Source organism: Vicugna pacos, chromosome 5 (genome assembly GCF_048564905.1).
Source record: "Vicugna pacos chromosome 5, VicPac4, whole genome shotgun sequence".
Classification (NCBI taxonomy): Eukaryota; Metazoa; Chordata; class Mammalia; order Artiodactyla; family Camelidae; genus Vicugna; species Vicugna pacos.
In genome coordinates, this window is record NC_132991.1 from 95800061 (window position 1) to 95827887 (window position 27827).

Genomic DNA, 27827 nt, shown 5'->3' on the forward strand with positions numbered 1-27827 from the left:
CAGAAGCACCGTGAGCTCCGTGGAGGACGCAGGGGAAGCGACCCGACCGGAGCAGCAGAAAGCAAGCACGGTGTAAAACGAGGACAGGCTGGGGCGTGGGGAGAGCCCTTGGCGATGTGCGCGGGCCAGGCCATTACGCCGAGCGCCTTAAGCTTGTTCAGTGCTCGTGTTACTTACCCCTCAGTAAAACTGGAAGGAAAAAAGAGGACAGTTTAAGGGACCTCTGAGGAAACACCTAGCACACTAACATTCGCACTACAGGGGGCCCAGAAGGAGAGGAGGGAGAAACACGGGCAGAAAATGTACGTGATGAAATAGTGGCTGAGAACCTCCCTGACCGGAAGAAGGAAAAGGTACCGGGTACAGGAGTCACAGAGGGTCCCAAACAAGGTGAACCCAGAGACACACACACCGAAACACAGCATAATTAAAATGGCAAAAAGTAGAGATAAAGAATTTTAAAAAGAAAAAACTTTTAAAGGCAGCAAGAGCCACAATCAAGGGAACCCCTGTAGAGCTGCCAGCTGACTTGGCGGCAGGAGCTCCGGGGCAGGAGGCGGCGGCCCCGTGCGTTTGCAGTGCTGGAGGGAAGAGCCTGCCGCCAGGGGCACTCCACCCAGAAGACTGCCACTCGGAGCTGAAGGAGAGAGAGGGCCTCCCAGGCAAGCAAAAACTAACGGTTTGCTACAAGCAAACCAGCCTTACAGAGATGGTAAAGGATCCTCTCTGAGCAAAAGCAAAAGTAAAAGTAACGAGAAACAAGAAAACACACAAGGAGGAAAGCCACGCTGGTAAAGGCAGACACGCAGCGAAGGCGGTGACGTGAGGCCGCACGGAGGTTCAGGGGCAGAAGGCACGGAGTTAGCTGTAATGCAATGAAGCATTAAGAGACACGCGTACAGATGTAAGCTATGGTGTCAAAAACACAGAACACGGAGTAGGGGAAAAAACATCAGAATGCATCCGATCTTAAATGACTCAATTTAAAACAAGTTAGATGATGGATAGACAGATACAGAGACATGCAGACACCCAGAGATGGAGGTAAACACAGCCACAGAGACACAGAGACACACAAATACGAGCCTCATGGAACCACAAACCAAAACCTACAGCAGATACACACGCACGAAAGAGAGAGGAACCCAAACGTAACAGCACAGAAAGTCGTCAGACCAAGGGGCAGGGGAGGGACCGCCGAAAGAACAAGGAAGAACGAAAGCAACCAGAAGCAGCGGCAAAGTGGAGGGGGCACATAGCTCCCAACAGCCCCTCTCCGTGCAGGCGGCGTCACCGCTTCAGTGAAGGGCCACCGCACGCTGAGTGGACAGGGAAAGGGCCTGTCCACATGCTGCCGACAGGAGACTCACTCCAGAGCTAAAGAGCACACGACCGAAAGTGAAAGAAAGGAAAGCGATGTTCCATGCCAACAGGAACAGAAAGCAAGCTGGGGCGGTAACACGCATGCCAGACAACACGGAATTCACAGCCAAGGCTCCAGCAAAAGACCAAGAAGGGCACCGCGCAGCCATACAGTGGCTACTCCAAGAGGAGGCGGTAACATTTATCAGCATCTGTGCGCCTGATGTCGGAGCTCCCAAACGTGTAAGCGAACGGTAAGACGTAAAGGGAGAAGCTGGCACCAATGCAGTAACAGTAGAGGATCTCAACACCCCACTAGGTCGACGGGCAGGAAAGCAACAAGGAAACACTGGCCTTAAACGACGCATGAGACCAGAGGGATGCAGAGATCTCTCCAGAACACGCCATCCAGAGCAGCAGAACACGCATTCTGCTCACGTGCACGCGGAACCCTCTCCAGGACGGAGCACATGCTGGGCCACACAGAAGACGTCCCAGCAAATGCATGGAGACTGAAGTCCTATCAAGCATCTTTCCTGACCACAATGGTATGAAACTAGCGACCAGCTGTGGGAAGAGAACCGGGAAGAAGCACAAGCGTGCGGAGGATAAACAGCAGGCGGCTCTTGCAAGCACGAGTCTAGGAAGAAATCAAAGAGGAGAAGAGAAAGCCCCCGGGACTGACGTGAACAGAGACACACGTCTCAAAAGCCCCCGGGACGGACGCAGCCAAGGCAGCCCTTGGTTGGGGGGGGTTGACAGCGACGCGGCCGACGGCAAGAAACCAGAAAGCTCTCAACCAACGGTCCAACTGTCCGCCAGGAGACTAGAAAAAGAAGCCCAGAGGCCAACACCAGTGGGAGGGAGGCCGTAACAGAGACCAGACTGAAACAAGGGAAGCAGAGGCCAAAAAAATCAGAAGAAGGAAGCTAGTTTTTGAAAAGACAAACACAGCGATAAACTTTCAGCCAGACTCATCGGGGGGAAGAAAAGAGCAAACACAAATTAAAACAATTTAGAAACAAGAGATGTTACGATCGTGTCGCAGAGGTGCAGATGAGCGTGAGAGAACACGGCAGTTACACACCAAGCCGGACAGCGCAGAGGACGTGGCTGAGCTCCTGGGAACACACAAGCTTCCAAGACTGCACCAGGGAGAAACAGAAACTCTGAGCAGACTGACTGCTAGCAATGAAAGTAAATCAGTAATCAAGAAAATCCCCAAAAACAAAAATTTAAAAAAGTTTCCAGTGTTGCACCAGGTCAGATCCAGGTTTTACGGGGCCTTGAAGCTCGCGGTGGGGGCACAAAAAGACAAGAGCACAAACCACAACCAAAACTGAGCTGGGAGCCCCAGCCTGTGCAGGAAGCCCCTCCAGGCTCACGCCCGGCTCCAGACCCGCGGAGGAGGGACAGCGCGGGGGTGGGGGGGCGCCCAGCTCCCCTGGCCCCGAGGATGAGCCGAGGGGCCTGCTTGCTCTGTGGCCTGGATTGAAACCTGCAGCTTCGGGCACCGAGTCTTCTGCATCCTCCCTGGGCCCGCCCTGGCCACCCCTCCCCCGCCTGCGTCCCCAGAGAACACAGAACGCTGGCTTCTGGGCGGAACCGGCGCTGTGAATTCCAGGCCCTTTGTCCCGCCCACCGCCACCGCCCCTTCCCCATCTCGAGGCCTCCTGCCTGGCTGTGCCCCTCTCGGGCTCCTGGACACTGCCTGCTCCCAGCTTCCTGGCCGTGTCCTCTCGAGGCTCCCCTGCCCCTTCCAGGCTACCCCTCAGGCCGCTGCCTGTTCTCCCTAGAGAGGTGGCAGCAACCAGACTGCCACGCTTCTCCCCGGCTCCGGCCCTCCCCTCTGCCCTGAGGACGTAGGCTTCCCTCAGAAGCATCCTCTCCGAGCCTGTTCTCCAGCCCCCATGGGCTTCCCTGCTCCAAGTGGGGCCCCTCCACCCACTCCTTCCACCTCCCACACTTGCTCCCTGGTCCTTTTCCCACTGCCCCCCGACCTGCTGCTCTTCCACCCTTGCTCCAAAGTCACCCATGGTCACCCTGGCACACCTCTGCCATCCTGCCCTCCACCTGCTCCACCTCAACTGACCCTGGTGTGGCCTCAGGCGAGGCAGGCAGCAGGTCGTCTCTTTCCCAGCCTGAGAGAGGACCCCAGAGTCCAGGTGGGTGACTGAGAGGAGACTGGAGGGGTGGGACAACAGGAGGGAGGGTCACACAGGGCAGCGTGAGCCAGGTGGCCACCTGCACACAGTCTCTGACCAGTGGAGGGTGGGAGTGGCGAGGCTGGGGAGACGGCGGGGGGCGGGGGGCTGGTCTTGGACTACCCTCAGCAAACTGACCCCTCAAAGCTGCCCGGCTAGACAGCCCCGGGGAACCCAGCCCTCCAGCTAGTGGGCAAGTTACGCCTCTACACACACAGAGACACACACACACCCCCACCACTGCTGAATGAAGCAGAAGAAAATTCCACCCCCAGCTTCCCCTCTCTGCTTCTGGGGGTGGTCCCTTCTCAGCCCTTCCCCCAGCTTCTCCAGACTCACAGGACGTGGCCCTGAGGCCCCCACCCCCACCCCCAAGGTCAGTCTCCCAACCTCCGCGGCCACCCACAGCTGCGGCGTCTGCCTTGAGGGCTCTGCCCTGTCTTCCCTGAGCTGACCTGACATCTCGGCAGCCCCACCTCCCTCAGGTGCCCGCCAGGGCTTCTACTGCGAACCCCTGCACTCGGTCCCCCCGACCTCACCCTGGCCACTCGTGGTCTTGGCCCCGCACACCCCCACACAGCAGCCCTGAGCTCCTGCCCCGACGACCTGGCACATTCCCCTCTGACGGTCCCTGCGAGGCCGTGACATCCCATGTGGGGGTGGGCCCGCCTAGGAGGAGCCCTCGGCTCCTCCAGGTCCAAGCCGGTGGGAAGACAGGTGGGGCCTGGAGTAGGGCCTGGGCATGGGGCCTCCCTGGCCTGCTGGGACCCCCACCCTGCAGTGGGGCCTAAGTGACCTGAACTCCGAGTCCTCAGAGCGGAGGTGCCGGAGGTCAGCACGCAGGCTGGCTGGGAAGAGGAGAGGTGAGGCTTTAGGGCACATCCTCCTGCTCAGGGGACAGAAGCAGGCGGTGGGGGGGACTTTCCGGGGAGGGAGCTTTGCTTTGCAAGAGCCCAAGGACTTTGATTCCACAGAGGCTGGCAGTGCCAGGCCCCTCACTGCTTTGAGCAGAAAGTGCCTGGTCTGTCAAGGGGAGAGCTGACCTCAGGCACAGCTAAGAGCCTGCACTGTCCCGGAGTCTGAAAACCTGGACGGTTGCCTGAGGCCCTTGGGACCTGAGGGAGTGGCCGTTGGCATGGCTGCATCCCCGCTCCCACCAGTCCCCGTGGACAGCAGGTGGGAGGGAGGAGAACGGCTGGCACTGAGGACCCACCACGAATCGGGCTGAGCCATCCTCCCTACGGCCTCGGTCCAGAGCTTGGCACAGAGTAGGGACCGAGGAGGCACACCCGCCCCAGACACCGAGCGACCACCAAGGGCAAGAGGAGGGGCGGCAGGTTCCGATCTGATCTGAGGACGGACGCAGCCGGACCTCCTGATGAGCGGGATGTTCCAGGGAGAGAGACGGAGAGGACAGGGCCGGGTCTGCGGCCTGAGCATGGCGGGGATGAGGGGGCTGGTCCGGACTGGCCACTAAGTAAAAATACACAAAGGCACAGCATGCACTGAATCGACGATCAGCCAGCTGGGGTGGAGCCCACGGAAAGGTTCAGGTTTACGCTGAAACAGCTAACTTTAGTGCAACAACCATCACGTGGGACGCCGCGGGTCCTCTTAAGAAACCCGTGGCTGCAGCGCCAGCCGGTGTGCGTGAGCGGTGAGCGGGGAAGGGCCCCCGGACACCGGGAGGGGATGGACTCGGGCATCGCTTTGCAGAGCACGGAGCCGACCGCCCTGACAGCCGGGGACAAGCGGACGGCACACCTCATTGACAGTGTGGGCAGAGATCACGGAATTGCCCGGCACATGTGAGGCGAGCCCATGGGACCTGCCGGCTGGGTGCCCCCACCCCCACCCCCGGATGGCACTCAGGCACTGCGGTAGCAGCTGCGGTTCTGCTGTGAACACAGTTCCTGCCCCCGGGGCGTCGGCAGCGAGGGCCCTTCTCCACACAGGAGCTCTCCCATCCAGAGTGTAGGCCTCCGCAGGGCAGGGACCCGTTCCCTGGTGTTCGACGGTGTTCTGGGGGCCCAGGTAAGCACTCAGTGCACGTGTTGACCCAGAGAGGGGTGGACACCGCAGCACCCACCTGGGGGCGGGGGGAGGGCTGGAGCCATGCCCCCGGCTGGTGGGCGGTGGGGGCGGGAGGCACCGGGGCCAGAGCAGCAAGGCCCTGGAGGGGCTGCGGGAATGGAGCAGCACGGCTGGAGCCTCTGGCCACCCTGGAGCCCGGGTGGCCGCAGGGAGGGAGGGAGTGAGTCTCCGGAAGTGGCCGTGTTGGGCCGCACTTAGAAGGCGACACTGAGTGGACCTTCAGAAGACTGGATGAGGTGTGAAAGCCGTTGACGGTGATTCCTGAGTAAAGGAAACTGTCAAACTCAACTGTAATGTATCGTTGCCTAGAAAACCACACACGAAAGATGCCAACTGTCCCCCAAACCAAACACTGAAAATAATTACAAAGTCCCAACAAGATGCTCTTGAACCTGACAAACAGTTTACAATGCATCTGCGTGAGTATAAAGCCGGTGCGTCTCAGAGGGGAAAGGGCCCGGGAGGGGCTGTCCCAGGGGCAGGTCGAGCCTGCAGCCCGGACATCCAGGACCACGTGCGCACGGGCGGCAGCCAGAAGTGGATACTCCACCTCCGCCTGCCCTGCGGGGAAAGCGCCAGCTGGCTGGCCCGCGGGCCCCCCACAAAAATTAATTCTAGGCTGATGATAAGATTGCAGGTAAAATCGTAACGCAAGAAAGTCGTCTTTTAAATGTGCGCATCCTTGTGTGATCCCGTCTGGGGGACGCCTCAGGGCCTGGAGGGCAGCGCAGCTGGAGTGGACAACAGAGTAAAAAGTCCAAGTGGCCAAGTTCAGCTCGGGAGAAGGCCCTTTCCACGGGAGGCACGAGAGATGGGAGGTGCTTTAGAGGGAGTCCTCACAAGTCGGGGAGACCAGGCGGCTCCAGTGACAAGGTGGCGAGAGGACAGACAAATGTGGGGTCACCGCGCGGAAGGGAGGCTGCTCGGACTTGTGCGCGAGTCCCCAGGGGACGGCACAGCGGACACCGCCAGCACCTGTGACGGGTGAGGCGCGGTGCGGGGAGACACGCGGTGACCTCCCGGGGGCACGCTGCGAATGCAAAACTGAAAAGTGAGAAGTTAACCTCTGTGAATTTAGCCAAATGTGCAGCATCCTTTCAGGAGTGAACGGTGAACCCAAATGCCCGGCCCAGGGGCATCGGCAGACCTGCTGGGGCTCCTGTGCTGAACACGGTGCCCTAGAGGGCAGGCTGAGGTCTCACCATTAGCCTGTTTTAATTAAAATAAATGCACAGTGGCGGGGAGGGAGCAGCTCAGAGACACAGCGCGTGCTCAGCATACACAAAGTCCTGGACTCAATCCCCAGTCCCTCCTCTAAACCTAAGTAAACCTAATTACCTCCCTCCCCACAATAAATAAATACACGGTGCGTGAAAAAGCACACGTGTGCGCAAGGGGCTCTGGAGCCGTGCACGCATGTGTGTGCACATATGCGCAGATAAAAACCTAAAGATGTGTCCAGGATATTTATCCTCAAGCAGACTGGGGTGTTTCACACTGATCTCATCTTGGGGCATTTAAAGTAAGCATATATTGCACATATAACCAGAATAAAAAATAAAACCATTTTCATTTGAGGAAAATTATGTTGCAGAAAAACATTTAGTGTAGAAAGATGTTCGTGGCCTAGTTTAGAATACAGTCCTGCCCCCTCTTTAGAAACGCGTGTGCGCGGTGTGTGGAGTGTGTGTTTGCGTAGACACACAGGGACTGGAAGGACACACGGCAGAGCGCCCACCACGGTGACTGCTGGGTGCTGGGACAAGGGCCACGCAGCGCTCCTTGTGTGTGTGTAGTCCCTCTTCCACCACAACGTGAGAAGTCCTCTTGAGGAAGGGTCTCCTTCCCAGCAGATGCAGTGGAGGCGCCCCCACCTCTTCTTGGGGTCTCTGCCCCCGCCCTCCCCTCCCCCGGAAGGCCCCCCACAGCCAGGGCGTGAGTCCCCCGGGGCTGGTCTGCAGGCAGAGCTAGGCTGGTGCTGGGATGAAGCCTGAGCCCTCAGCCTCCCGGGGGAGCCCCCTGAGAAGCCAGCCCGGCTCCAGAGCAGCGCACGGGGGCCTTTCTCCCCTGCCCCACACCTGCCTCAGCCCCTCAGGGGACCGTCATCCAGGACCAGCTCCCAGCGAACTTCCCGCACAGGGAGCCCCAGCTTCGACAAGAGACTAAGGAAATCAGGCAGAGCACGGTGGCAGGCGGGCCGCCCGCCCAGCAGAAAGCCTGCCCGGTTGGGGTCCTGACCTGCAGGGCTCCAGCCCCCACTTCCTTTCCCCCCGCCCCGCCCCCACCACTCTGCTCTCAGCATCAAGACCCCCTTCTGCGGCCTCCTTCCTGGAAGCACCCACCACCTCCTTGCTCTGAAGATGTGGTCTCCAGCCCTTACTCATCACCCCTTCCTGCCACCCCCCCAGGAAAGCAGACCCCCCCCACTGGCAGGCCCACCCTCCTCGTGCCATGGCGTGGCTCCCGGTTAGCCTCTAGTTCCTTCTCCATCTCAGTGATGGGCGATTTCCACATGCACAGGCCCCCCACAGAGCCCCCCGCCATGCACTCAGTAAATGTAGGTGGAAGAAATGAACGCCCTGGACGCCAGCAGGGAGCCTGGAGCCTGCGGAAAGGAACGTGGAGCGCCAGCCCATCCCTTTCGAGCAGGGGACACAGAGCAGGGGCTGTGGGTTCCTGGGAAGCCCCCAAATGCTCCCCAGACTCACGGGCGTGACCTTCAGGCAGTAATCTCTAGATTGTGCTCCAGTCCTGACCCTCATCCACCCGGCCTCCCTCCTCTTCTTACAGAAAGCCGAGGACCAAGGTGGGCCCTGGAGATCACAAGTGTGAATGTGGAGGCCCTGAGAAGCTCTGCGCCGGCCCAGGCAGGGGCAGAGGGTCCAAAACGCCCCCAGTGGGGCCACTTTATTTTGGGGTCCGGAAGGAGACATTGCTATGCACCACCCTGCAGGTGCAGACGCCCCGAGTTAGTGTCCTCGGGGCCAGCAGCTCAGATGTGGCCCCTAGGTGCAGGTGCAGCAGGTGAGAACGGGGGCAGCCCCGCCCTCCCCAGCCACGGCACCGCGCTGCTCCTTTACGGAGATCCTTCCACCCTCCAGCACGCGTCCTCCAGGTGGGCCTCCGGACAAGGAACTGGCGGGAAGGAGGAGGTGAGGGGTCTGGCCATCCCCCAGGAGGTGGGGCTCAGGCCACCGCAGGAGACAGGCTCTGAGCCCACGTGCCCCTTGCGGCCAGGTCGCGTGCTCCCCAGGCCCCGGCTTCCCCTGCAGCACAGCTGACCAGAGCCCCACGGAGGGGAGGGTGCACAGGCAGGGGGTGTACCACAAGAACTGAGTGCATTTCCCTGGCCCCCAACAGGGCCCTGCCGAGGGGCCAAGTCCCACCACAGCCCTGCACTAGCCTGGCTCGCCACCGGCCACGCCCAGAGCCCCGGGGCCTGATGCCGAGTCCCTGCCCACAGGCCCTCAGCTCCTCCCCGTCTCACCCAGGAGAGGGGAGGGGAGGGCTGGAGGGGAGGTGTCTCCAGCGGCCGACCCCTGCTGCAGGAGACACCTGAGGGGGCAGGCTAGGGGGAGCCTCTCAGAAACGCCCTGTGGTCGGGGAACCAGGGTCTGCCTGGGCCCTCCGGGGTCAGGAGAACCCCCAGGTGTCCAGCGGGGCAGCCCTTCCCCCGGTGTCACTTCCCACCGCCCGGAGGCCACCAGCACAGGCGCCCTCCCTGCCCCCACAACAGGCCGGCCATGGAATCCCACTGTGCCGCCCCTGGGAATCATGCCCAGCGGCCTGAATGGAGAGATCTCGGGGATGACGGGGTGCCCCCATCTGCTGCCCTGCAGGCCGGTGCCTGCGTCCCAGGAGCAGCAGGCCCCAGGCCCGCCCGCCCGCCCAGCCCTGGACTCACGGAAGGCCGTCAGGGCGCCGCAGGCCCTCCTGTGGAAGTCGGCCCAGGCTCTGGTCCTGCAGTGCTTGCTGCAGGTCAGGACCCCGTAGCAGCGGGTGCAGGGCGAGAGGCGAACCCCGACCGAGCGGCCGCACTGGCAGCAGAACTTGAAGAAGGGGATCCTGCAGGCGGCCCGGTGGGCAGTCAGGGCGTGCCGGGCCTCAGGGCCCGACCGCCCTGAGCCCCACGGCCTGCCCGGCCGTCCTCTGCACCGGGCCACCAGCACCGGGCAGATGCTCACAGCCGGACAGAAGACCTCAAGTCCCCTCGGGCGGACTGGGCAGGAGGCCACACCACACTGTTCGGGGACCCTCAGGTCACCGCGGCAGGGGAGGTGGGGGGAGGTTCTTCCACTGCAGGAAGAGTCTGCAGTGGGAGGAGCAGGCTCTGAGCAGGCCTGCCGTGGGGCTGTGGGTGAGCCTGGCACACCTGCCCCGGGAGGACCCCTGCCCGCCCCACCCAACACCCAATCCCCGTCCAGCAGGGTTTCCTGGGTGGGCGCCATCCAGGATGCCCACGGGGTAACAAGGCACCCGGGCATGTAGAGACTGTTCCAGAATAGCAAGGTGGGTGCAGAGCCATGTCCCCACGGAGGGGCCGGCAGTGGAGCGGGAGGAGAGGTGTGAGGGCACAGGGCAGCATGTCCACTGTGACAGGGGATGTCTTCAAGAAGCAGAGCCTGGGCTCAAACCCCACCCAGCCGCCCCCGGGGACGTGGAGCCCTGAGCTGCCCTGCCGGGAGGAGCCCAGGCCACTTCACCAGTGTGCCTAGCAACCCCCACCTGCCACCCCCGTCGTGGCTCGAGCCCACCACCCACAAGCAGAGCCAGGACTCTCAAGACAGATGCTGTCCCGGGCCGGGGAGCTCAGGACAGGCCCAGCAGCTCCATGCAGCCCACTGCCACCCTCAGCCGGCCACTTACAGCTCCTGATCCTCCAAGTCCAGCTCCTTGGGCGGGCTGGGGCTCCTCCTCTTCAGCCGGAGACTGGGGGCCAGCTCCACTGCACCAAGAGAGAACCATGTTAGCCTCTGTGGGCCTGCCGTGATGCTGAGCTGCCCCCACCCCAACCACCGTCCTGCGGTAAGCCACCCCTGGCCCGGCAGGCAAAGCAGGTGGGGCCCCAAGTCCTTGGCAGCCCCAGAGCAGGTCCAAGGGGTCAGGGCGCGGCTCGGCGCTGGAGGTGTCTGAGAGTCAGTCCACAGCCGCCCTCTGCTTCTGCATCCTTGCCCTCCCATCTGCAACCTCCTGGCCACCCTGCCTCTGCGCCATTGACCCCAGCTCTGTGTCCCCTCACCATGCCACTAAAAGGCCACCAGGCAGCACCAGGTTCTCCCTGGCCTTGCCCAGCTCACGCCCCTCTCTGGAGTGGAGACTCGGCTCTGCTTTCCGGCCACGGGTGGCTGCGGGCAGAGGGCAGCGAGCCTGAGGCTCAGCTGCGTCCCTCTGCCTTCCTATCTGTAAACAGCTTATCATCCCCCCCAGAAAGGTTGCCTAACCTCCACTTTCCCACCACCCCTTGAGATGCAGGAACCTCACAAAGAAACACCTGCTGGCCGAGAAAGTAGGAGCCCCTCCTTCCTCCCCACCACTGTGCCCCCAACCCTGGCTCCCAGGGCCACCCCCCTGCTGCAGTGGGGACTAGGCCACAGGCCAGAAAACCAGCTTTGTGTGGCGGCGCCAAAGCGTCCGCCATGAAGACTACGTGGCACCAGGGAGGTGCTTCCGCGAGAGGTGACGATAAAGCAGAACTTAAAAGTGGATCTGACAGTGCCACAGGCTCCCAGACCGCCTCTTTCACAGGAAACAGACATGACCGCAGGGCATGTCTGTTGGCTGGAGCGCTGGGACTCTTCCGAACAACTTCGCGGAGACGTGACTCGCGTCCCATCCAACACACCCATTTAAAGTGCAAAGTCCAGTGGCTTTCAGTACGTTCACAGGTGCGCAACCATCACCGCAGTCATCTTAGAGCATTCTCGACACTCCAGGTGGAACCCCGCCCCTGACAGCTGCCATGCTCTGGGCCCCCAGCCCTCCAGCCCAGCTCTAAGCAGCCGCCGGTCTACTTCGCCTCTGTATTTTCCTACTGGCATTTCATACAGATGGAGTCATATCACATGTGGTCTTGGCGACTAGCCTACTTTGCTCCACGTAACGTTCTCAAGGCTCACCATGTTGTAGCATGTTTCAGTACTTCGTTCCTTTTTACGGGTGAATAATATTCCACTGTCTGATAGACCACAGTTTGTTTATCCGCGTATCAGTTGATGCGTATTTGGGGTGTTCCCATTCTTCAGCTTTTATGAACTGTGCTGTACAACTTTCGTGTGGACGTATGTCCATTTCTCATGAGCACATACCTAGGAGTGACATCACTGGGTCCTGTGGTGACTCTGTGTTTAACTTTCAAGGAACTGTGAAGCTGTTCTCCACAGCAGCTGCACCCTTCCACATTCCCACCAGCAGTGCACGAGGGCGCCCCTTCTCCACACCCTCAGCAGCACGTGTTGACTTTGGATTATCGCCATTCTGGTGCGCGTGAAGTGATCTCTCAGTGCAGTTTGACTTGCGTCTCCCTGATGAAGAATGAGGCTGGGTGCCTTCTCATGTGCCTGTGGGCCGTCTGTATATCTTTCTTAGTGGAAATTTCTATTTGTATTCTTTGTCCATTTCTTAATTTGGCCATTTGTCTTTATTATTAAGTTGTAAGATGTTTTAATTTATTTTACATACAAGTCTCTTAGGAGATATGTGACTTTCAATTATATCTCCCATACTGTGGGTTATCTTTTCATTTTCTTCATAGTATCCCTGAAGGCACAGTTTTTAATTTTGATGATGTCCAATTTATCTATTTTTTCTTTCATTGCTTTATATCCAGGAGCCCACTGCCAAATCCAAGGATATGAAGATGTACCCCTATATATTCTTCTGAGTTTCATAGTTTAAGCTCTTACATCTAGATCTTCAATCCAGATTGAATTAATTTTTGTATGTGGTGTGAGGTAGGGTCAAATTTCACCCTTTTGTGTGTGGATAATCGGTAGTCCCAGCACCAATTGTTGAACAGACTGCCCTCACTTCCATTCAGAAGTCCTGGCGCTCTTGCTGGGAAGCAGCTGGCACAGACACACGGGTTTACTTCGGGAATCTGTTCTCCTCCGCTGGTCTACATGTCTGTCTTCAGGCCAATCCCACACTATCTCGACTACCACCGTTTGGCGGTAAGTTTGAAATTAGGAGGTGAAAGCCCTTCAACTTCGTCCTTTTCCAAGATGGTTATGGCTGTTCTGGGACCCTTGTGATTCCATGCGAATTTTAGAGTCAGCTTTGCAGTTTGTACAGAGAGGTTACCTAGGATTCTGAGAGAGATTTGTTCCATTTACTGAGGTCTCCTTTAATTGCTTCAGCAATGTTTTGCAGTTTTCAGAAAATAAATTTTACACTGCTTTTTTAAAGTATATTCATAAATATTTTATTCTTATTGATGCCATTGTAAATGCAATTGTTTTTAAATTTCATTTTTGGTTTGTTCACTACAGCTGTATAGAAAAACTATTGGGTTTTGTGTCTTGATCTTACACCCTGCAATCTTACTGAATGTTTATTATTATTAGTTTTAATAGTGTAGTAGTTTTATATTTAGATTAATAGTAATATTTATATATTTAGTTAAAATCATTTAATATTAGTTTTAGTCAGTTTTAAAAGTGGATTCCTAGGATTTTCAGTCTGTAAGATGATATGTACAAACAGAGTTTAACATTCTCCTTGCATCAGAATGCCTTTTAAAATTTTTCTTGCCTAATTACACTGGCTAACAACTCCAGTACAATATTAAACAGAAATGGTGAGAGAGGAACTTCTCCTCTTCCTGATCTTAGGGAGAAAGTGTCTGGTCTTTCACCACTGAGCTTGATGTTAGCTGTGAGGTTGTTTTTGCAGGGTCCCTTTATCAGGTTAAGGAAGTACCCTTCTATTGTCTGTTGTGCGTTTTCATCATGACAGCGTTGGATTTTGTCAAACGTTTTGTGTACATCAGTTGAAATAATCACGTGGGTTTTTTCCCCTTCATTTTAATAATGTAGTGTATTACACTGATTTTTGTTGCTATTGTTATTAAGCCATTCTTGCATTTCTGGGGTAAATCCCACTTGGTCATGGCAGACAGTTCTTTTGACATGATGCTGAATTTTGTTTGCTAGTATTTTGTGGAAGATTTTTACATCTATATTCATAAAGGATATCTGTCTGTAATTTTCTTATGATGTCATTGGCTTAAGAATTAGTAATGCTGGCTTCATAAAATACATTAGGGAGTATTCCCTTTTCTCTAACTTTTGAAAGAACTTGAAAAGGGTTGGTGTCAATTCTGCTTTAAATGTTTGGTGTAATTTACCACTGGAGCCATCTGAGCTTGGGCTTTTTTTAAAGAGGTTTTCTGTTTGTTTGTTTGTTTTTTGATATATTCAATCTCTTTAGCTGTTATGTCCGTTCAGGTGTTTTTATTTCCTCTTTAATCAGTTTTGGTAGATTGTGTGTTTTCATCAATTTGTCCATTTCATCTAGATGATCCAATTTGTTGGTATACAATTATTCATAGTATCGTCACGTAATCCTTTTTATTTCTGTAAGGTTGGTAGTAATGTCCCCTTTTTCACTTCTGATTTTAGTAATTTGGTCCGTTTAGCCAAATATGTCAGTTTTGCTGATTTTTTCCCAATGAACCAACTTTTGGTTGTATTGATTTTCTCTATTGTTTTTCCATTCTCTATTCCATTAATGTTTGCTCTAACATACATACAGACATTTATCTAGCTGGGTGACTAGCTTCATACAGGTTTGTGTGCTCTTCTTTTGCGAGTGCTTTAAGGAGGAGGGTTAGATTACTGACTGAGATATTCCTTTTAATATAAGCATTTACAGCTATACAATTCCCTTAATCACTGCTTTAGCTGCATCCCGTATGTTTTGGCATGTTGTGTCTTCTTTTGAATTTATATCAAAGTATTTTCTAATTTACCTTTTTGTTTCTTCTTTGACACACTTGTTATTTAAGAGTGTGTTATTTTATGTGATTTCCCCAAATTTCTTTCTGTTACTCATTTCTAATTTCATTCCACTGTGGTCAGAGTATATAATTTGTATTATTTCTATCCTTTAAAATTTATGAAGACTTTTGCAGAGTTTTTCATGACCTAACATATGGTCTATCCTGGAGAATGCCCCCAAGTGCACTTGAGAAGAATATATATTCTGTTGTTGGGTAGAGTGTTCTATAAATATGTTAGGTCTAGTAGTCTTACAGTATTGTTCAACCTTCTATTTCCTTATGACCTCCTGCCTAGTTTTTCTATCAATTATTGAAAATGGGGAATTGACATCTCCAACTATTATTGTTGAATTATCTATTTCTTCTTTCATTTCTGTCTGTTTTTGCTTTGTGTATTTGGCTGTCCACAGTTAGGTGCATACAGGTTTATAATTATTTTATTATAGATAAAATAATTAATTGACTTTTATCATTTTAAATGTTTCTCTTTAGCATCAGTAATATTTTTTATTTGTTTGTTTGGTTGGTTTGGGGTGCGTGGGGTAATTAGGTTTGTTTATTTATTTATTTATTTATTTATTTATTTATTTAAACAGAGGTACTGGGGCTTGAACCCAGGACCTCCTCATGCCTGCTAAGCCTGCACTCTACCACTCAGCCACACCTTCCCCCTAATACTTTTTGTTTTAAAGTCCACTTTTTCTAATATAAGTTTAGCCATTCCAGCTTCTTGTGGTTGCTATTTTCATGATATATGACGTTCTTTTACTTCCAAGCTATCTGTATCTTTGAATATAAACTATGTCTCCTAGAGACAGCATATAGATGGAGCTTATATTTTTATTCAGTCTGACAATTTCTGCCTCTTGACTGGATTATTTAGTCCATTCACACTTAATGTTATTATTGATACAGTTGGCTTTACATCTGTCATTTCACATTTTGTTTTCTATGCGTCTCCTAATATTTTTTGTTCCTCTGTTCCTCCTTTACTTACTCCTTTTGCATTAGGTGAATACTTTTGAAATGCAACTTTTAATTTCTTTAATAATTTTTAACTATATTTTTGTTATTTCCTTAGTGGTTGATTTAGGGTTCACCATATGAATCTTATCAAAATTCAGCTTCCAACCTATATTATTAAGTTTATTCCAATGAGATATAAAAAAGTAACTCCTACATAGCTCTATTCTCTTCCCCATTTGTGATATTATTGCTATACATATTACATCTATAAATGTTACAAACTCAATATTGCAATGTTTTGATTATATAATGTTGTGTATTCTAAAGAAGCTATAAAAAGCATGCATTTATGGCTTTTGTTATATTAAACTTATTATTTATCATTTCTGGGTCTCTTTATTTCTTCTTCTCAATATGACCTGCCATCTGGAGTCATTTCTTGCCACGATAACACCTTCCTGCTGCCTATCTCCTTTGTACTGTTATCGACAAATATATTACATTTCTGTATGTTATAGGCTTAACAACACACACACATGCACACACACATATAAATACATGTAATGTATACGCACATGTTATATATAAATAAAATGCACATGCATGTAAATACATATACATTTATACTAATTTTTATATAAATTATTATGCAAATTGATTTTTAAATCTGTTGAGAAAGAAAATATGCATTTACACTTTTATAATTGCCTTTGCCAGTGTTCTCTGTTCGTGTGGATTTGATTTCCATCTGGAGTCACTTGCGTTAGTGTTTCTTGTGAAGCAGGACTACTACTCACAAATTTTGTTTTTCTGGGAATTTCTATTTCACCATCAGTTTTTAAGTTAGTTTGGCTGACAGTGTATCTCGTTGAGCACTTTGAATACGACATCCCACTGCCTCCTGGCCTCCACTGCTTCTGATAAGAGGTCAACTTCCAGTCTCATTGGGGTTCCTTTTAAGTAATGGATTGTCCGGCTGTCAGCCTTTTAACTATGGCACGTCTGTTTGCGGTCTCCTTGTGTTTATCCTATTGGGAACTCATTAAGCTTCTTGGATATACAGATTGATGTTTTTCATTAAATCTGAGACATTTTCATCTGTGATGTCTTTTACTGTTTTTCCTTCTCCTTTCCCTCCCATCTCTGCTTCTGGTACTCCAATTATGCACGTACTGATGTGCTCAGTGATGCCCACTTTTCTCTGGGGACCGGTTCATTTCTCGTCATTCTTTTCCCTCTCTGGGGCTGGTTATTGTTATTTGTTTGTTTTTCAGTGGCCAGCTAGGTCAATTTTGGGAAGCCTATTTCCCCCTCCAGTGTGGAGCTTCTGATACCGCTCCACATCAGGTGCAGATATGTGGGTGCCTGTGGTCACCAGGGCAGTGATTTGGGCAGGGCTCTGGCTGTCTCCATTAATCGCTCACTGTTCTGTTTTTTCAGCTATGCTCTGGGGCATAAATTGCTCCGTAGACTGGTTCAGTGAGGTCCAGGCTCACTGAAGGGATAGTTCCCAAGGTCTGTATTTGAGATTTGTTCTGACCACAGGAGGCCCCTCCTGTCTGTCCCTTCCTGGTTTTCTTTGGCAATAGGCATATTACAGGTTAGTGTTTATCTCTAATGAATCTACCAATCTCCTCACAGCTGCCTTCACCACAGCCTGCACTGATTCTGATAGTGCCATAGGCTTAAACTGCTCCATGCTCTATTGCCAGTGAAGTAATTTCCTTTGAGATGAGGTTCGGAGTGCTCTGTTTTATGGTGTTTCTCTCCCTTGAATAAATCTCTGGAACTGTGGTGGGGACAATGGCACACTTCCCTCCTAGTGACATGCCCACCTTAGGACCTGAGCACTCAGGGGAGAGGGGTAATAGCTCAGGTCTCCTCAGCTTGCCTCTCCCGGCAAGGGGCCTCTGCCTGACTATCTGGATCAGAGCCCCAGCATCCTCAGTGGCACCGCATTGGAAGTTGAACCTCTGTCCCACAAATGGTGACTGAGCATAAGAATGAAGCCTCACCCTGCTCTGCCACACCAAAGTCAGGCAGCTGAGGACAGGGTGAGTATTGCTGACATCTACCCTCCCCAGGAAGACAGCCCTCATAGTAAGAGCCGAGGCAGGAGTGAGATCTTGTTCTTGGCTGCACGAGTCTGCTGAGGAGTGTCTGCCCTGCTGAGCTGAGTGGGTGAAGGGAGAGAGCAGGTTTTGGTTTAATACCATGGGCTCTCTTCTCACTGAATTTAAAAGGTTTTCTTGAATAAATGTTTACTTGTAAATTTTATGATATTTGGACCATTTACTGAGACTTTAAATAGTTGGATGTTCAAATTATCACTATTTCCAACAGTCTTGCTGGGAAATGGGTCCATGGACCATCTCATGCTGTCATGCCAGGGGTAGAAACTGTACATGTTGTTTTATACAATTGCTACTTTACTAAGATAAGAAAAAAGGGAAAATACTCATTTATACTGTCTTTTATGATAAATTTTGCTGGTGCTCTGCATTCCTGTAAACTCAGGTTTTCACCTTATCACTTGTTTTCAGGGTGCCTTCAGTGTCTCTTGTAAGGCAAGGCTACTGGCAGGTTTTGTTTATCTGAGGATGTCTTTCTTTCATCTTCATCTTTGAAAGTTACTTTTTCTGGATACAGGATTCTCTGTTGGCTGCTTTCGACCTGAATATCTTCCTTTAGGATCTCTTTTAAAGCAGGTCTGCTAGCAATAAATTCTCTCCGCTTTTAGGTTTATCTGGGAATGTTTTTATTTTGCCTTCATTTTTTAAAGCTAGTTTTGCTGGATATAAGAATTTTGGTTGAGATTATGTTTTAACACATTGGATGTTATCTTGCTATCTTCCAGTCTCTAAATCAGCGATGAATCTTGTTGGGTTCTCTAGTATGTAATGAGAGACATCTTTCTCTAGTTGCTCTCAAGATTAGCTTGTGGGCCCTGGATTTCTGCTGTTTCACTTGTGGAAATAAAATTCTTACGATTTTAATGTGGCTGTGGATTTCTTTGCACTTACCCTATTTGGAATTCTTTTGTCTTCTAAGATGTATAGATCAACATTTTCAGCACAGTTGTGAAGTTTTCAGCCAGTATTTCTTCAAACACTGTTCAGTCCCTCCCCTTCCCACTCTGATAATCCTGCCACACATGTGGACGTGCTGCGGGCTGGCCCGCATTCCCTGAGGCCCTGCTCGTTTTTTTCATTCTTCGTCCCCTCTCTTCCGATCTTCAGCTTTGCTGTGTCCTTCTCTGCCACCGCTCTGCCCCTCTGGTGCATGTTTCAGTTTGCTGACTGCTGGCTTTCAATTCCGTACCTTCCATTTGGCTCTTTTTAAAATGATTTCTACCTACCTCTTAATTAGTGTTCTCCACCCCAGGAGACGTTGTCATCACACCTTCCTGACTTCTTTAACTGTGGCTTCCTTTAGTTCTTTGAACCTATTTTAAATGGCTCCTTTGAAGACTTTCTCTGTTAAATGTGACATCTGCCTGCTCTCACTGGCATTTTCTGTTGTTCGTTTGTTTTTTCATCCCTCCGGTGTATGTGTTACATCTTCCTGTTTCTTTGCATGTCTCACAGTTACTTGTGTGCCCACCTCCTTGGAGGACAGAACGTAAGGGTCAGGTGGGCGCTGGCCCAGCGGGCCGCCTGGGCAGCAGCAGGAACGGCCTCTCTTGTGCCCCTTCCTGGCCCACCCCCCACAGCCTCCTGGAGCCCAGACTTCGGGGAGCATAGCCCCTTCCTGGAGGCGTAAATCCTGATATATGTACCTGGGCCGAGCCAGGACTCCAGGTGGGCTCAGCGCTGCCTTAGGAGCCTCGAGCAGCCCCCGCCCGCCGCCCCGCCCGCAGCCGCTTCTCCCCGCAGCCCCGCCCGCAGCCCTGCCCGACACCCCGCCCCTCCACGCGGCCCCGCCCCTCCACGCGGCCCCGCCCCTCCTCGCAGCCCCGCTCCTCCTCGCGGCCCCGCCCCTCCCCGCGGCCCCGCCCGCGGCCCCCTCGACGCCCCGCCCCTCCCCGCAGCCCCGTCTCCCCGCAGCCCCGCCCGCGGCCCCGCCCCGCCCCAGCGCCCACCTCTCTTGCTCAGATGCAGCACCTTCGGATCCCACTGGCTCTCCTTGGCGAAGACAGCGCGCCGCAGCTGGAGGCCCATGTATTCCAGGAGTTTCCTCCGGGCCAGAAACATCTCCCGCTCTGCCGGCATCAGCGTGTGGAAGGGGCAGTGGGCGATCTTCCGGTCCTGCAACCCAGCCCAGGTCACCACCAGTGACCCCAGGCACCGGCCCCCCACCCCTCGGAGGGCAGACCCCAGCCCTGGCCCACCACTGTCACCGTGTGGGGAGCACATTCTGCTCAGAGCGATCATTGTGAGGGCAAATCGGGCCTAACACTCAGACAGCTGGTGCCCAGGCAGCCACACTGCCGCGCACGCTCAGTGCCTGAATCTTCTCTTCCAGGGGCTGGCTTCAGTCAGAGGCACGAAGGACCTTTAGCCCGGTTCTGCCCGAGAGATGCTAAAGTCCCCAGCTTCACCCCTGTCACCAACGGGAGACAAACCGCACCTGGTAGAATCTGAAATATCCATAGTCGACGGCCGTGCCCACGGCTACCTTGTCCCCCTGCACGAGCGTCACAGGGTTCAGGATGTCAGCCCCGTGGTTAATGAGCCGGTCAACCTGTGGAGAACAGAGGCCGCGTCACAGGCTCACAGACGTCCCAGCCACCAGGAGGTGGGACCCACCCAACGCTGCGATCAGGGTCCCCTGAGGTCATGGCCCCTGGCAGGAGAGGCTATTGTCACCTGCATCACCTAGAGAGGCCACCTTCCAGGTGTGTAGAAAGTCAGCGAGACAAGACAGACCTGCCAGCCTCACGACAACCATCACCACGATGTCAAGGCCGGGGGCTGGGTGGCTCCTCGGCAGCCCCCAACTCCCAGGGCACCATGGAGTCGCACCCCGTTGAGGGCTGGTTCGACCCCCTGGACTGTGACAGGGACGAGGGCAAATCCCAGGCCTGTCTGTTCGCCATCGCACCACACACACCCAGGGGTGCTCCTGAGACTGGATGTGTGTGGCTGCAGCGTGCACCCGTGTGTGTGTGGATGTGCACGTGTGTACATGCGTGTGTCCGTGACTTCCAGCACGCACCACAGCCAGGTCCTCCTCTGGGTCAGGATTTACCACCAGTTCCATTCACAGCAAACGGCATCTAACAGACGCTCCCCCCGCCGACCCCAACAAGGGAGGAGGCAGGTTCTAGAAAGAGGCACTATGGTTTTTTAGATTTTATGAGGAATTCCAACAAAACCACAAAACCACAGGGCTCAGAGCACCCAACGTAACAGAAGAAAACCAGGCTGTCACCCGCAGGACAGTCACCCATACCCCCTCATCCAGGACACAGCCTGAGAGGACCCCAGAAAGCACATCCCAGGATTGCAAAGCAAACCTTTTCCGGTTTAGAGTCTATTTCAGACAGGACAGCATCTCAGGATAAAGGCAGGATCCTTAAAACAGCGTCCAGAACAGGACCTCAGGGGAAAGGACTCCTGGTTCTTTTCATGTGAATTTAACTCATATGAAGTCAAACAGCCTCCAGGACGCGGGACCCTCACTCCCTGCCCCCCGGCTCTCTTCCCCTCCCCTCCCTCACCATACACGCAGCAGCCACAGTGGGCACCACGGCGGAACAAGGGCGGCGAGGAGCCCACCCAGCGCCGCACCCGCCAAGGTGGGGGGCTTAGACAACAGCACATGGTGGGAGGGTGCCCAGAGCCGAGCGGCCATGGAGGGAACCTGAGCCCTGGGTGGGCGTCAGGAGGAAGACATGCAGGAAGGGACACGCTCAGGAGACAGAGGGGCCTCTGAGGGCAGAAGGAGTCTACAGACCATGGCCAGGAGTCTCCACAGGGCACGCCTTCCGCACACCTGAGCCCACCTGGAGCAAGCAGCACCCGGACATCCAGCCTCCAGCACAAGAAAGCACCCCTGCCCAGGATACAGACCCCCGACCCCCACCCAGGACACGGCGCCCTCAGACCCCCACCCAGGACGCACACCCCCGACCCCCACCCAGGACACGGCGCCCTCAGACCCCCACCCAGGACGCACACCCCCGACCCCCACCCAGGACACGGCGCCCTCAGACCCCCACCCAGGACACACACCTCCGATTCCCACCCAGGACACCCTCAGGTCCCCACCCATCAGGTTCCTTGACTAGGATCCATGGCCAAGGCCCACTCTACATTGAAAAATCTAGAATCCTGCAGCCAGACCAAACCTATGGCCTATTTCTTGAGACAAATCAGGGACTTCTGTCTGGCTTTTGAGTGGGTCTGCCACTCACAGAGTGTATGCCTATAAATTATAAAGGCAGGAATGGTTTGTGCTTCTCCAGTGTTTGGAACATTAAGTCTTGAAGAACACCGACCAAGTTCCCATGAAGCCCCACCTGCTGCAAATGAGGGCCAGACCAAGGCTCCAGGGCATAGCCCGGCCCCTACACTGCAGGGCCGGCCCCCTCCTCCATCGCCCCCTCCACCTCACCCCCTCCACCATCACCCCCTCCACCTCACCCCCTCATCCATCGCCCCCTCCTACATCACCCCATCCTCCTCACCCCCTCCTCCATCACCCCCTCCTCCATCGCCCCATCCTCCTCACCCCCTCCTCCTCACCCCCTCCTCCATCACCCCCTCCTCCATCGCCCCCTCCTCCATCGCCCCCTCCACCTCACCCCCTCATCCATCGCCCCCTCTTCCGTCACCCCCTCCTCCTCACCCCTCCTCCTCACCCCTTCCTCCATCACCACCTCCACCTCAACCCCTCATCCATCGCCCCCTCCTACATTGCCCCATCCTCCTCACCCCCTCCTCCATCGCCCACTCCTCCATTGCCCCATCCTCCTCACCCCCTCCACTTCACCTCCTCCTCCATCGCCCCCTCCACCTCATTCCCTCCTGCATCACCGCCTCCTCCATCACCCCCTCCTCCATCACCCCCTCCACCTCACCCCCTCCTGCATCACCAGCTCCACCTCACCCCCTCCTGCATCACCCCCTCCACCTCACCCCCTCCTCCATCGCCCCCTCCTCCATCGCCCCCTCCACCTCACCCCCTCCACTTCACCCCCTGCACCATCACCCCCTCCACCTCACCCCCTCATCCATCGCCCCCTCTTCCGTCACCCCCTCCTGCTCACCCCCTCCTCCTCACCCCTTCCTCCATCACCACCTCCACCTCAACCCCTCATCCATCGCCCCCTCCTACATCGCCCCATCCTCCTCACCCCCTCCACTTCACCTCCTCCTCCATCGCCCCCTCCACCTCATTCCCTCCTGCATCACCGCCTCCTCCATCACCCCCTCCTCCATCACCCCCTCCACCTCACCCCCTCCTGCATCACCCGCTCCACCTCACCCCCTCCTGCATCACCCCCTCCACCTCACCCCCTCCTCCATCGCCCCCTCCTCCATCGCCCCCTCCACCTCACCCCCTCCACTTCACCCCCTCCACCATCACCCCCTCCACCTCACCCCCTCATCCATCGCCCCCTCTTCCGTCACCCCCTCCTCCTCACCCCCTCCTCCTCACCCCTTCCTCCATCACCACCTCCACCTCAACCCCTCATCCATCGCCCCCTCCTACATCGCCCCATCCTCCTCACCCCCTCCACTTCACCCCCTCATCCATCGCCCCCTCCTCCATCATCCCCTCCTCCATCATCCTCTCCTCCTCACCTCCTCATCCATTGCCCCCTCCTCCATCGCCCCATCCTCCTCACCCCCTCATCCATCACCCCCTCCTCCTCACCCCCTCCTCCTCACCCCTTCCTCCATCACCACCTCCACCTCAACCCCTCATCCATCGCCCCCTCCTACATCGCCCCATCCTCCTCACCCCCTCCTCCTCACCCCCTCCACCTCACCCCCTCCTCCACCACCCCCTCCACCTCACCTCCTCCCTAGGCTGGCCCCCTCCACACTCACCAGGGCCAGCCTGCTGTCCACACTCCTCTGGCTCTCATAAGTAAGGTCGCAGGCGACACACAGGGCGCTGCCCAAGCCCCTGGTCAGGAGTAGGTTGGGGTCAGCTCCATGGGACAGAAGCTCCTTCACAATCTGACACAGACAGGACAGTCAGAGCCCACAGTCCCCTCCCCTGCCATGGGAGGAAGCACCCGGGCAAGGCCACAGCCAGACTCAGCCCAGATGGCCACAGTGGGCACTTTCTGTGCACCCCATCCACAGATCCCACTGCTGCCCCAGCCCCGGCTTGGAGGACGATGCTGCGGAGCGGGAGGGGGCACGCGTGGTTCTGTGGCGAGGGCTGCAACTCCACCCAGGCAGCCCGGGGCCAGCACTTTCTCAGGCCACACGCGAGTGCTCCGAGGCGGTCCTGGCTCCTGTCTTGTCTTCCGGTACAGGGGCACAGCGGAGTCCGCCACGGGTCTCCCACCAGCCCAGGGCCAGGTGTGTGTCCCGACAGTCCCTCATCCCGGGACAGTTCTGCCTCTGCCCCCGGGCCCTGGGTCACTGTGATCACCTGACCGCATGCAGAGCATGGGGCTCACTTGTTCCCAGCTGTGCCCAGCTGCTAGCCTAGGTGCCCCTCAGGAAGCCAGGAGTGAGAGCAGCTGCAGCCGGACACGAGGGGCACCAGAGTTGCTCTGCCCCTCAGAGTGGAGCTGTCTGCAGGCTGTGCCCCACCGGTGAGGGCCAGGCACGGAGCAGGCGCCCGGACAACTTGCTGAGTGATGACTGGATGCAGGAGGGAAGGAAGGAAGGGGAGGGGCCGCTCAGAGGGACCACAGAAGCCCCACCCACGTCAACAACGCCTTCGCGTCCTCCGGCCCTGCTGAGTGTCACCTCACCAGAGAAGCCTCCTGGCCACCAAGCGAATTAGCCTCCGCCTCCATCCTCTACAGCCTCATCCATCTTTATTTTCTTCTCAAACAAATCATTGCCTGAAGCCTGCTACACACCAGCTGGTGGCCTACCCCAGCCAGAACGTAGGGCCCTGGGGACTTCTGCTCTACTCAACATCCCTTGCCTAGGGGCCTGCCTGGCACACAGCAGATGCTCAAACAATAACAGTTAAAAGAAAGGATGAATGGGGGATGGATTAGCGGGGAGGACAGAAGGAAGGGTGGATGATGAATGAAAAAGTGGAGGAGTGGAAGGATGGATGACTGGATGTGTGCGTAGGTGTGTGGATGGATGGACGGGTGCATGGATGGATGAATGACGGGAGGAAGGGAAAATGGAGGATTGGGTGGATGGAAGAGTGGGTTGGTGAATTGATGGATGGATGGATGGACGGATGAGCAGATGGATGGATGACAAACAAGCACATCCCCTGGCAGCAGCAGGAGGAGGAGAGGCCGCTGTGCCTTTGCCAGTGCACTGAGGAGGCGGCACCACAGTGCTGGTGGACAGGATATTGGGCAGGGCTTGTCATCCAGGCCCCGTGAGGGAGCACCCACCCATCTGAACCCTCATCCTCAGTGCTCACTTTCCTTTCTACACCCTTTTCTCTCTGGGGCGCTCCATCCACGTGGGAGGGGGGTTCTCCACACCCATCACACCACGCTGCCTTCGTGCCCCGCCAACAGCAGCAGGTCCCAGTGCTGCGCTGGGTGGGGGTGGGGGCCCTCGAGGCAGGAACTCTGCAGGCGCACTGTCAGGGGTGTAGAACTTGCTCACCAGGTCATTGCCGCTGGCAATGGACAGGGAGAGTGGGGAGTGGCCACTCCACAGGGTGTTGGGATTCGCTCCATGGGAGAGGAGGAGCCGGACGATGTCCCTGGCACACTGGGTGGGGAGAAGGGCAGAGGACAGCAGGAGCTGTCAGGAGTGCCGACAGCGATCATGAACTCAAACGCTGCAAAATCAGCTTAGTCACAGTTGCCATGTCCCCCATCCCAGCACTTTGTCTGGCACACAGACTGCCCTCTAAATTTGGGGAAGATGGATCCTCAAACTGAGAAGCTGTTTTCTAAACAATCACCATTTCCAACAGAGACAGGAAGGACAAGTGACACATAAATTGACTTAGAGCTGTGTCTGAAGGAAAGGGAAGTGTCAGGACCACGTGGCCATCACAGCAGGGCCAGGCCCGGGCTGGTCCCTGGGCTCGGGGACCCTACGGGCATATCCCTCTGGGGGAGGGAGAAGGAAGCCCAGCGCGCGAGGAGGAGCACTTTCTGCCCTTCCCCTGGGGAGCCCCCCAGCTTCCTCCTCTCCCTGGAGGGCCCACGGGCTGTTGCCCTGGGGTCTCCACTCCCCCCACCATGAGGGGCCCTCTGCTGAACCTGCGCCCGCTCTGTGGACGTGCAGGCCCTGTGGGCTGACTGGGAGCCCCTCCAAGGCCGCGCCCTCCCCCCAGCCTCACTGGCCAGGCCGAGCAGGCGCCGGCAGCAGTCCGCTGAGGGGCTCCGGGGAAAGCTCCCTCCCCTTCCTCTCTCTGCTGGAGCACAGGCGTGATGGCTGGACCGCTGAGGCCCCCAGCTCTCAGCACGGGACTTCACACGGGTGATCTGTCCTTGACCTGATGACCAGGCTCTCCTAACTTTGTCTGTTCATAACTTTTCCAAATCTAAAAGTCAGTACAAAGGACACAGGTGTGTCAGTTGGGAAGCGCCATGTTCAGAGCCCAGGCCTCAATCGTCCTGAGCGGGGGCCTTGGCCAGCCCGCGCCACCTCAGAGCTTGGCCGTCCCTAGTCCCAGCTCGGGCCTGTGGCACCCCTCGGGTCAGCATGATGACCAGCCCAAGGACACAGTGACAAGACAGGGATATTCTCAAGCAGGGAGGTGCTCCCACCACCCCCAGCACTGCCAGGCGCCCACCCCCACGCAGGTCCTCGGTCTCCCATCAGGCACATGCCGTCCTCACCCTGTGCCAGGGGGCCGCTGTCATTTTCCTGTTACAGGTGGGTAAACTGAGGCTAAGTTTATTGCGTGCTCAGTTGCTCCAACCCGGGCCATGCTGGTCACTACACTGCAAAGCAGGGGCTTGGCTCCCCAGTTCCCCTCAGGCCCACCCCGGCCATCCGGCCTCTGCTGAGGGGTTCCCACACCCGCCTTGCTGGGAATTAATCCCCAAGGCAGACAGGAGGCAGCAGCTGCAGGGCCAGAGGGACTGGGGCTCTGCAAGACAGGGTTGCCCCCAGGGGTCCAAGTCAGAGACGATGACTGATGGGGCAAGGGGCCCAGGCCAGCTGCACCCAAACGTGTTTGACCAGGTCCCACAGTGAGAACATGACGCACACGACGGCCCAGGCCCTGCTCCAACGTACACATAGGCCCGTGTGTGGACGTGTGTCCCTAAAGCGTGTTCTGAAATGACACTTCAGAGCACATGAGTTACAGGACAGTTTCTGCTCTAACACAGGGCGTTCTACTTCTCTGTGGACCTGACCCAGCCCACTGACTCTGAACCCTAAACCATTCAGGGAGGAAGGCCTGGACCGCGGCAGCCAGGACCCCTGCGGTGCACAGCTGACTCTCCAAGGTCTGCCCCCTTAGCCACTGGGCCCAAGGCCTGGCCACCCCTTACCAACACACACACGTACACGCATGCACACGTGCACAGAGACTCATACACATGCTGACCTATGAGCTCACACACAGGTGTGCCTGCCGGTGCACAGGTCCGTGCCCAGCTGCACACGCTCACACACACGCCCCCTGAAGCACTCAGACACGTGTGCAGGTGCACTGCACACACACGGCTGCTGTCCCGCCCTTTCGGAAGGCCCGGCTCACCCTGTGGTTGTCCTCCCGCTCGCAGGCCACGTGCAGAGCCGTCCGGCCCCCCTCGTCCGGGGCGGAGCTGGGCTCTCCATAGTAGGTGCTGGGAGGGCCTGCTTCGTTGTTGAGCTTCAGGCTCGAAGGCAGCAGGTCTATCTGTGAGCAGACGGAGGGGTCAGGTGTGACCCCAAGCCTCTCCCCCGAGTGCTCAGACACCTGCCACCTGCCTGACCAGGCCCAGCCACCAGCCCTGGCAGGTACAAGCTGACACGCAGGTGTGCTCCCAGGAGCAGCAGGAGCGAGAGCCTTCCTCCCCAGCATCCCGAGAGACCCTCTCGAATGCTGAGGTGCACTGTGAGCTATCCTGTCCTGACGTGGGTCAGAGCCGTCCTGCCCTCCCCTCCCGGCCCCCACACACCCACACGTGCTGGGAGCTTGAT

The 27827-nt window shown here is 55.7% G+C and overlaps 1 protein-coding gene and 1 long non-coding RNA gene across 11 annotated transcripts in view; one reads left to right on the plus strand and one right to left on the minus strand.

Moving 5' to 3' along the window:
- ANKMY1 (ankyrin repeat and MYND domain containing 1) overlaps positions 1 to 27827 on the minus strand; it is a 48520-nt gene that overhangs the window by 2560 nt on the left and 18133 nt on the right. For 7 of the 10 annotated variants that reach the window (XM_072961993.1, XM_072961987.1, XM_072961985.1 and 4 more), the window contains 7 exons: positions 27403 to 27543; positions 25341 to 25448; positions 23625 to 23756; positions 20194 to 20307; positions 19706 to 19871; positions 10527 to 10605; positions 9565 to 9725 (listed from right to left, as the gene is read on the minus strand). In XM_072961993.1, coding sequence (XP_072818094.1) covers positions 9565 to 9725; positions 10527 to 10605; positions 19706 to 19871; positions 20194 to 20307; positions 23625 to 23756; positions 25341 to 25448; positions 27403 to 27543 — 901 coding nt within the window. Of the gene's footprint in view, positions 1 to 8541; positions 8796 to 9564; positions 9726 to 10526; positions 10606 to 19705; positions 19872 to 20193; positions 20308 to 23624; positions 23757 to 25340; positions 25449 to 27402; positions 27544 to 27827 lie in introns of those variants that run through there. The other 3 variants (XM_072961990.1, XM_072961991.1, XM_072961994.1) reach the window with 3 other exon arrangements.
- Positions 2781 to 5062, plus strand: LOC140696522 (uncharacterized). Its single transcript, XR_012072986.1, has 2 exons — positions 2781 to 3527; positions 4822 to 5062. It is a non-coding gene; the product is annotated as an uncharacterized lncRNA (long non-coding RNA).